A 10,778-nucleotide genomic window follows, 5' to 3' on the forward strand; every position below is an offset into this window, starting at 1 on the left:
ATATTCTATATTTAGAATCATGCACAAGGGTGATAAAATCTGATGGGTCACCTCGTTCCATTTCTATGCCCGTTTTTCGAGTTAAGTTAAAAAAAAAGTCTTACCTTTAGTTATACAGATTTACTTAAGGTAATGTCATGGTAAAAGTTATATATTTTACTTACTTTATACCGTTGAGAAATTTTGAAATTCATGTCAGTCTTATAATTTCATATTAATTTAATTTTGTAGCTTGTTGACCAGTAATAAACATAAAAACGTTACGTGTCTTTGTTTACTTAAACCAAGGTTCAAGGTTTTGTTTATGAGAACGTTCATAAGTGCTCCACTTCCTTGTTTGGAAAAAATATTCCTTTATAATTTAAATTATATTAGTATTTAGCATCCGCACTTGAACGTGATATAGGTTCTTCTTTAAATCACGTCCTATTAAAAAAAAATTTTTTTTTGGTGCAAAGGCAGGAGTAGAAAGGTAAGTAAGTATTTCGCTAAATTGTTTTCTGCAGAACATCAGAGAAATATTTGCCCCATTTTATTACAGTACCTATTATTAAAATTCTTTAAATAAGTAGAAAATATTTACTTGCCAGAACGGAATGAAACATGAATCAAAACAAACGTGAAATGTTTGTAGTTACAAGATGAAAGTTGTGTAATTGTATCAAATAAATCCATAAACTTTGTATTATAGTATTTTTTAAGCATATTGTCATGTTATATAAATATAAAAATGATTCCTTTTCCTAATAACTTTAATAAATTCTCAATATTTTTTACCAACACCTAATTTAGTGTAACAGAAATAAATTGCAACTCTTTTACACCACACCTACTAACTGTGGGCAATTTGGAATATTACAAGAAATATCTTTAACGCAGTCCTGCCGAGTTCTGGATTCAAAATACTCGAACAATATCGGTTTTTGGCAGTATTGGCATTCCTGCAATAAAAAAAGTTAGACGAATTTTTTTAAGTTTAGAAAAAATCACCTTTTCACATTGTAATCCAGTAAAAGGCAAATTTAAATTCTGCCACACCTCTTTAAGGTCATTCACAAGGGTGTCCATTAGCTCCTTGGTGTGATGAGGCGTGGGAGCTAATCTTAGCTTCTCTTGACCTCTAGCAACCGTTGGGTAGTTAATCGCTTGTATATAGTGGCCCTTTTCTCTTAACAGAGTGTCACAGACTGCTCCGCATTGTACCGGATTTCCGATTTTTATAGGAATGATGTGACTCGGGGTATGTTCGACGGGAAATCCGTTACGCAGCAGCTTGTTTCTTAAATATTTAACATTTTCTTGGTGTCGCTTTCTAAGGTCACGACCTTCATCGGAAGACAAAATCTGAATGGCCTTGTAGGCGCCCGACAACACTGTTGGTGGTAGAGAAGTAGTAAATATGAAACCGGCAGCGTATGATCTAATCATGTCAACCAAGGCTGCGTTAGACGCTGTAAACATTCACATTAAAACTCAAATTTTCTTTTATTCCACATTTTACCAACCAATATAGCCTCCAACATTTCCAAAAGCTTTCCCCAATGTACCCGATATGATATCCATTTTGTGGAGCTTCCCGTCTCTTTCACCAATTCCAGCACCATGTTCGCCATAGAGTCCGACAGCGTGGACTTCGTCAACGAAAGTCAGAGCTCCATATTTATGAGCCACATCACAAAGTTCCTAATATGCGTAAAAGCATTAAAATGAAAATATTCTGCGATAACTTTATGTGAATCTAGTACCTCCAGAGGGCAAACAGCTCCTGACATTGAATGGACTGTTTCAAATGCAACGATTTTAGGAATATTTTTATTCACAGTCTTCAATAACTCTTCCAAGTGAGCTGGGTCGTTGTGTCGGAATATGTGCTTCGGTACTTGACTGTTTCTTATACCTTGTATCATAGAAGCGTGGTTGCCGGCGTCCGAAAAAATATGGCAACCTGAAAAATAGCACAACTCTAAATATACACACTTTAGTGAAATTATAAGAGCTTTTTAGAAGTTTTACTACATTTAATTTAACTTGTCCATTTCAAGTCGTAATAACTTTGTTTTTATTTGTTTCATAACAGTTTTTGTTGATTTTAAGATTTCATTTTATTGAAACACAAATAGACAAATAAACAAATAAATCTTTGACTGGTAAAGTTCGACTTAATTCGCAATTCGCATTAAATAATCTGTCGAGTTTATCAAAAAACAAAATAAGATCTGTTAACGTATTTTATTTTTCCTTATTACTTGCCTGGGAGAGTCTTCGCCAAAGTAAAGAGAGTAGAATCGTTAGCCACGAAACAAGAAGTGAACAATAAGGCTCCTTCTTTTTGGTGTAATGAGGCGATAAGGCTTTCCAATTTTTCATGCAACGTTGAATTTCCAGAAATGTTTCTTGTGCCACCAGCACCGGTACCATATTTATCCAGAGCTTCCCTGTAAATGCACAAAACATTTTAACAGTTTCATAATGACACCACAGCAAACATTAAAAAAAATATCATATCAAGAATTTTCATAAATGATAGAGCACACTATACCGGGTGTTATGGATAAAATGACCAATAGAACTCTTTAAAATAAACATTTTTTATACACAAGATGTTATTGAAATGCGTGTACAAATTTTAGGCACGAGCTACTGGCTTCATGTAGAACTCGGAAAAAATATTTTAAAAATTCTGTCAAAAAATAAAATGACATTAATTTTTTGAGCTACAATTTTTTTTTTATTGCTTTTAGTCTTACTTTGTCCCACAACCTCGTAGGTAAAATTTCGGCACATTTTAAAAATACACCCTTTTTATCATATCTTATAAAACGTACACCAATGCGGTTTCCTTATTTTAAAGCATATTTTCTAGAGGCTACTTCGCATTGGCGTACATTTTATAAAATATTATATACAGGGTGTATTTTTAAAATGTGCCGAAATTTTATCTACGAGGTTGTGGAACAACGTAGAAGACTAAAAGCAATTAAAAAAATCGTAGCTAAAAAAATTGTAGCTCAAAAAATTAAAGTTGGTACTTTATTTTTTGACATAGCATTTTTAAAATATTTTTTCCCAGTTCTACATGAAGCCAGTAGCTCGTGGTTACAATTTGTTGACGCATTTCAACAACACCCTGTATATTGATTTGATCTTTTTTAATCGAATATTTTTTTTTTACATTTTTCAAACCCTGAATTTGACACTTCGGTCATGGGATAATCATCAATTGAAACGAATGAATGAATGAAAATGTTTTTGTGCGATAAAAACTGTACAGGTTTTTTGAAGAGAGAACGATCGCTGTTCTAATACTAACAGTTTTTAGCGTTCTTCATTCGAGTATTTTCATCGAGTAATTTTTTTCGTGCTTCGTTATCAATGGACCTGTAAACACATGAGCGGGTATGAATTTCAGGGTTCAGATTATATTTAATTTTAACTTTGTTTTGAAGAATTTGCGGGAAAATTATAAATAAAAAAAATGTTTATTTTAACGAGTCCTATGGACCTTTACAAATAAGGATGCTCTTTGTCGCACAGTGACGTCAGTGTGCAAAGGAATTCTGCGTCCTGTGAGATAACAAAGATGTTGACCGTTAGGTAAAATACAGGATGAGCAACAATAACTGATTCAGTTGGTAAAAAAAAAATTTACATAAAATTTTCAAGACTGTGAATTGTACCTATTTCGGTTTGTTTTATTGACATTATTGACCGCTGGTATACATTTCAAATTTAAAAGTCTTGGTTTTTGTAATCGTTTATTAATAAAATGGTTTTCTCGTTGGAACATGACATAAAGTCACCAAAAATCACCAGAATTTATTGCCAACTCAATCAGTACTTGTTGCTCACACGGTACTAAAATAAGTTCGACGAGTCAAGCCAATGGAAAGCGTAGCGGTCAAGTGTTCTCTCACAATGTGCAGATCTCCTGCGCATATTTTCCATCTCTTATAAATGTACAGTTTACAGCATAATTTTTTTGACTGATTTTGGTAGAGTAAAATTTAAAATAGTTTGATAACGTATTACGTCTTCTAAACATGTCTCGCTGCCCTGCAATTCTACTATACTAAAATAAACCCGTTTACACTGGTATCCCGTTTACTACCTATGTCAATGTAACCCAGGCTTTAGTGTCATTAGTAGAGTTTTTTTGAGGTCATTGAGGTAAGTATAATGAGTAATGAACTAATGAACAATGATATTTGCCGTAATCTACCATGTGTGTTTAAAAATATTAACTTGCAATCTCACTTACTTATCTCAGAAATGAATACTTAGAAAATAAATCGATAAACTTTCTACCTATAAAAATTAACTTCGATCAAACAGTGACAGATAATGCAACCAGATAATGTCAAATATAGATACATCCTACAATCACAATCACGTAATTCTTTATTGCAATTATCATTAAGTCAACATAAATAATTTTCTTGAAACTCAGTTAGGCTTCTTTTAACTTTCTGTTTAAAAATTATTCTGACGTCTTATAACATTTTACGAAACAGCTCGATACTACGTAGGTATTTGTATTTGTAATGAATTAATATTTCTGGCATTTTTGGGTATATTATAAGCAAGTGTATTAATGAAATAATAAATAATAAAATTCACATAATATAACACAGACATATAACACAAAAATTAATAAATATTTAGAGCTCTCCGTTGCTATCAGAAATCTTTGGTGTTTAAAAAAACATTCGATTTTACCACTTACAATTTCAGCAACGGGAATAGTACTGATTTAGGGAACACATTGGTAGTTGAAATTTAAAAAGGTATGTTACATATTATACTCATGTCATATCGTGAGGAAGTTCCTTAACATTGACAAAGAACATAATAAAACACAACAAACTCAAAATGTAGAGGCGAGACGCCGGTAATTATGTTGATTAGCACTGCACTATTACTTGATAGTAATATCCGTAATAGTGTATGTACTCCGGCAAAATTGCCGTGCCGCCGGGTGGTGGAGGGAAATATAAAAGCTCGTAAGTCCCACTATCAACTAAAAAACGATTGCGCATGAGCATTCACATAAGCAACAAAAAATTAACAATAATTGCGAATGTTTTGAAAGTTAAATTTGAAAAACGTGTAACTTCTTATCACACACAATAAAAATTTAAATACAATACTTGCGTCGCTTGAACTTGACATGCTGTTATTAATGTTGTTTTTGTAAAAAAAATGCCTTGTAATGCTGATAAATTTCAATATGTGTATCAATCCGCATTTAATATGTATAAAATTGTTTGTTTTATAAACATGACTTGCTTCTATATTTTTTTTCAAGCCACTTATATGTATCGCAAAATGTTGTTATATAATTGTGTCATGTAACAGACAAGATAAAAAACATTTCAAACTATTCAAGAATGTTGTACAAGTAATTACTCCACTGCTTGCATAACTAAATAAAGGAAAATGAGAAAACATACCTCACAGCTTCTTTAACATCTAGGTGACATGACATCCCCAAATAATCATTAGAACACCATACGGTGATAGGTTTCTCACCCCAAGAATATTCAAGAGCTTTTGGAAATTCCCCAGGACCTGCTAACCGGTTCACCTTCTTAAAGATTCTATAGCTGTGTTCCTTCTTCTTTTTCATAATTTGTTGGTGAAAGAAGGAATCATAAGCAAAAGTGGCTGCAAGCATACCTTTAATTTGGCTCATTTAAAGAACATGTAAAAACATACCATGAACTTCATTCTTCATCTCAATTATGTCATCATTTTTAACCTCCTTAATGACATTATTGACTTCTTTCAGAAAAGGACATGGAGATTGGGACTTCTGGGAGTCTAAAAAATTTGAGTAAATTTTGATTTTTCCAGGTAATAATCTACCTTGAATTCCAGTTTTTAAATCTTGCCCCACAACTGTGCTCAGGTTATTGGAAATGACAGGACATTGATTCCCATACATTTTGAGCAAAACTGCTGCATAATTTTTGACGTAATTGGGGCTCAATCTTGTTAAAAAAGGACAAGGCATTTTTGCTGCAATTGTATAACCTAGAAAATTATTATGTAACCTCACTTTTTGACAATCAGCTGGTATTTCGAAAAAAAATACTTACGCTATGGTGGCGGAATGGATGTCGATGGTGTGTGTATCAGCTGTGTAAAACTGCAACGAGTTGCTTTGAAGTAACAAATAGAAAGTGATTTCCACAATATTGCTCCCGATGTAGGTCAATGTAGCTTTATTAACTTTTATACTGACTCTAAGGTAAGAGAGCTGAACTTCACAACCGCAAAGTGCAAACTGAACTGGAGGTGGATGGAAACTTGTTGGAGTGTACGTAGTCGACCAGGCAAAAGTCAAGTGTGTCGTATCACTGCATTATAATTATCATTTTTTAATGATATTTCATTACTTATCATTGTTGAAAAAAATAATCATGGTGAATAAAAGTCACCTGATAACACTTACTCAGCAAAAGGACGCACGAGAGAATCTGCTGTGTATCCAGAAGATATCAGACTGAACACACTTTTGATAAGTCATGATAATTATAGAAATCGATCAAGCCGAGATAATAGCCAAAAACCTGCTAGTCAACCTTGTCGTAACATTTGGAACATTTAGAAATTGGAATATTCCACTTTGCGTTATTCTGCAACCCATTCAAAGAAAATATTTTTTATCAAAAATTAAATAATATAGTGCACCTTCGCACATTTGTACACGTCTCGCAAAAACATTTAGCTAATGATATACACAGTGTGGCCAAAAACCGAGTTCATTAAACTCGAAGTGTGTTCCTGTGTCAGACGTCGCTCCAAAATCAGTTTGGAAATTGTATTTTTTCACTACCTACTAGTCTTAGAAGGCGTCATTGTTGACTCTCGAACTGAACCCAGAAGTAGAATTTCTCTCCTGGTTAATAAATTTTCATTATTAACCAGTGGTTAATAAGGAACAGCCGTCACCTAGCAACGAAAGATTTTCGTTGATTTCATTGGTTAACGTAGATAGACGATTTTCAATTTCCATAGCAACCGTTGAAAAATGAGAACTCGGATCGTCGCATCGGACAAAATAATTTAATTAATTATTATTAGAAAGTGTTTTAACATATCCAGTAGTGAAAAAAATTGTATACAAACCACGGTGGAGAAGTCCCTTATAGCCTTTGCGCCTTACATCCGTCGGCACGCCTCGGGATCTAATCTTGGCGCTCTGGCTATAATCATGAACTTCTCCACCTTGGTTTATAATATACTAGGTATTTCAAGACAAAATGTTCAACTGAATTAATACTTTTTCAATGTGGAAACTGTTGTGATCGGTTTAAGTAGATACGAAATGTAAAAACTGAATTGGAAATTGTAATAAATACCTACTTAATCAATTTTATCTAGGATAAAAATTACCAGAGATATAAAAAATTGTTTTTGTTTTGTTTAACACAGAGTGTCAGCGATTTCTTTTATTAGCAAATCTGGTCTTGTTGAGTTGTAAACATATGACACGTGTTTGTCTTCGCATTTAGTTTTTTACTAAATTTCAAAACAAAATTCAAATCAATTAAGGTTGACATAAATACGTTTTAATAAGAGCGTTAAAAAATTTACAAAAATTGGAGCTTTTATGACCATGCAGGTGCTTTTGGCTATCAATTTGATTACAAAAAATATATGGTTTTGAAATTGGCGTCACCTGGGTTGGATAGAGCACACGGTATCAATGAAAGTGAAGTTCGAGAAAAGTGAAATTTGATGCCTGGAAGCCATTATTATGACTAGAAAATTGTAATGCAGCGTAATAATTTTATAAATAATTCTTATTGTCATTCTTTCTAGGATAGAAGCGTTACAAAAAATTTCAATTACAAGGCATACCTACTTCATTTAATCGACTTAGATGTTTTTAAATTTATACTAAATTTAATATGTATGGCGCGATCAAATTAATTTCGAGTCATCCATGGATTTGAATCCGTATGTCTTTTGCAATTGATAATTTCGGATTCATGGATAGGTAACTCGATTACAAATTAATTTGATCTTTATTAAGAAATTCTCTGCTGTAGAATCTTACAATTCATTGCGCTTACGTCAGCACTGGTCAGCATAAATGGCGAAGGTCGTCACACATTTACCACATTTGATAATTCGTTCCCCAGGTAGGTACGTCAAAAATATACAATATGCAAATTAATACCTACATTATGACAACTAAAGTTTGCAAATGTAAGAGTAAAAAGAACATGCAAAAATTGCATAAGCAAATAAAAATAATAACACCATAGAGATATGAAGAATAACGTTTTTTTTTAATTGTTCTTTAAAAGTTTTTTATTGTTTCGTACTGTAAAGTACCTACATATGACTTTTGTAACTATTTTTGACAATGCAGGTTTAAATTAGACTACATATAAATTTTTTACAAAATAGATACTTGATAATTTATTTTTAAATGATATGTAAGTATGTAGTTGAAAAAAATGGAGCAATGCGACACAATGCATGATTTAATATTATGACGTTTTTTGTTTTTACTTTTTATGTCGACGAATCTATTAAATTGAAAACTAAAACGTTTTAATAATGGTTTTTCTTATCTTGTGATTGTATAGGTGCAAATCCACGATGAGATATTTTCATGCAATTTTGGTCTCATGATACAAAAATTTCACGAACAACTAAATTTCATTGTGGAAACACTCGTGAGAGACATGAAACACTGAAACATAGCACGAGATATTGTCTCCTGCAAGTTGTTCGTGAAATTTTTGTATCATGAGACCAAAATTGCATGAATATATCTCATCGTGGATTTGCACCTTTAAGTTACCTACTTTTTTATCAGTACCACTTTACTCAAACAGTTGTACAAAGAAATATTTTACATAAAACAAAATGTCAAAAACTGTCAGGAAGAATACCACGTGCACTATGTGAATTCGCCCTTGCCCTTACATAAATAATCGAAGAAAACAACAGACAAATCCATCTTACTCTGAAACATACAACATTCAAATTTTTTGCTTCAGTTGGAGGTGGAATTAAATCAAAACTTTCCATTTCCAAGAATGCAGCCGACAAAACTGCAAGAGAACTATTTACTATTTAGTTGAACGAACTGCAATCCGGGAACAGTACAGTATCCGCAACACACATTTTAGATCCAGCTAAACACTGAGAAACGCCTAGAGAAATTAATCGTTTAAAGAATTCGAATTTTATATTTTACAGATAAATACATGTATAACTTTTTAATAATACTTTTTGTTCAGTGGCAATGACGTTCATGTTCTTCAAGGTTGTCTAGTTTTGATACGGATGCACTGTAGTTGTTGCCATATTATTTAGCTAACGACAGGATATGGTATAAAGTGTATGTTTATTAACACCATGTAGATGTACCATTTAGACGATTATATGACATATAGGACGTCATTACTGAATAATTTTTTGATTAAATTATTAAATTAGCCAGCTCTTATCTTTTTTTCCGGTTGTCCCCTGTATATCTAATGATATAAAAAAACAAATCTAACAATGTCATCCTAACGAAGCAGTATCTGGAGTATTAAAATTGTGACGGTAATGTATTATGAAAAAAATTAATTAAAATAGGGATGCATAAAAATGTTTGGTCCCAAGAAAGTTTAACTGAATTTTTATGTTCAAAGTAAGTGATAAAGTTTGTGGTTTTGATGTTTTTTTTTGTCTACAGTTATGACCGCAAACGTCCGGAACTATATTTGACAAAAACAAAAATTGTAAAAACTTTTTACTAATATGCCTATTCGTAGTGTGATGACGAAAATTTGTAACGGAGTCAGCCTTGGGAATGTCCGTGATTGAATTGTTCGGATAATTCTTAAATAAAATGAATAAAACAAAGGTAAAATTGTGATAGTGATGGTTTTTAAATAAGGTTCTATCTTTGAAATTAAATGAATTAAAAAAATATATTTTACATTTTATTATTTGTTTTATTAAGTAAGTTGTAGCAATATGTATTGCATAAACGATTACTAGAAAACACGAATGCGAAAAGGTAATTAAGGAAGTTGATGATTCATGTAAATGTGTGCAGGTTACGTCTAAATGCCTATGAAGAATATAAATAAACAACGTGTGTTCAAAAAATCGGTGGTCAAGTGACCTGGTGCTTGCTTTTGTTTCCGTTTATGTATGGCGTAGCTTCGTTAGCTGTCAAATTGTTCGTAAAGCAGGAAGTGTAAAATGAAATAGTGGAAATGGATGACCATCAATACGAATTTCCGAAATCGTTGAAAGAATTGCGGAAATAATATAAAATGCTGCTTGACCATAAATGTATATGTTTGAACACTCGTTATTTAAATTAATCTCAAGAAATTAGTTAAAAAGACTATAATTTCTATCTATGTGTGTGTACGAAATATTTAGCAACTAAAATTAATTACATATATGTATTAAAGTCTTCAAATCGCGTAACGTTAGATCCCACAATAAGCAATCAGTTGAAGAAGACATGCAGTTTCACGTCCAAGGTTGACGTGATTACAAATTTTGTCGATGACACGATACATATTCAATACCATTCTGTTGGTGTATACGGTGTCCCCACAAAAATAAGTCACGTCAATAATTTGTGAAAGATCTTTCTTTTTGAAAAATGCAAAAACACATCAAATAATAACAAAGAGAGATGCATTTTGACGTTTGATCTAACTTTCTCCTCATCACCTCCAAAGTCATCCCATCGATTTTTTCAAATAAGAATATATCATGTGTGGCACATCATTTGAAAGCCAATT

The 10,778-nt window shown here is 32.3% G+C and overlaps 1 protein-coding gene across 1 annotated transcript; it reads right to left on the reverse strand.

Moving 5' to 3' along the window:
- Positions 1 to 565: 565 nt before the first annotated feature.
- Alas (5-aminolevulinate synthase) lies at positions 566 to 6,608 on the reverse strand. Its single transcript, XM_069061473.1, has 10 exons — positions 6,455 to 6,608; positions 6,099 to 6,359; positions 5,866 to 6,033; positions 5,716 to 5,820; positions 5,451 to 5,664; positions 2,251 to 2,435; positions 1,746 to 1,945; positions 1,506 to 1,683; positions 991 to 1,451; positions 566 to 941 (listed from the first exon to the last, which is right to left on the reverse strand). Exons 3-10 carry the CDS (start codon positions 6,011 to 6,013, stop codon positions 819 to 821), a joined length of 1,614 nt encoding a protein of 537 aa, XP_068917574.1. The 5' UTR covers positions 6,014 to 6,033; positions 6,099 to 6,359; positions 6,455 to 6,608; the 3' UTR covers positions 566 to 818.
- Positions 6,609 to 10,778: the final 4,170 nt, after the last annotated feature.

The sequence above is a fragment of the Tenebrio molitor genome, chromosome X (genome assembly GCF_963966145.1).
Source record: "Tenebrio molitor chromosome X, icTenMoli1.1, whole genome shotgun sequence".
NCBI lineage: Eukaryota > Metazoa > Arthropoda > Insecta > Coleoptera > Tenebrionidae > Tenebrio > Tenebrio molitor.

Excerpts from the sequence above, each read along its gene's own strand:
- Alas (XM_069061473.1), bottom strand. The coding sequence starts at position 6,013 with ATGCCTTGTCCTTTTTTAACAAGATTGAGCCCCAATTACGTCAAAAAT. Across the intron at positions 5,665-5,715 it reads GATGAAGAATGAAGTTCATG|CCACTTTTGCTTATGATTCC; the intron begins GTATGTTTTTAC and ends GTATGCTTGCAG. Across the intron at positions 1,946-2,250 it reads TTTGGCGAAGACTCTCCCAG|GTTGCCATATTTTTTCGGAC; the intron begins GCAAGTAATAAG and ends GCTATTTTTCAG.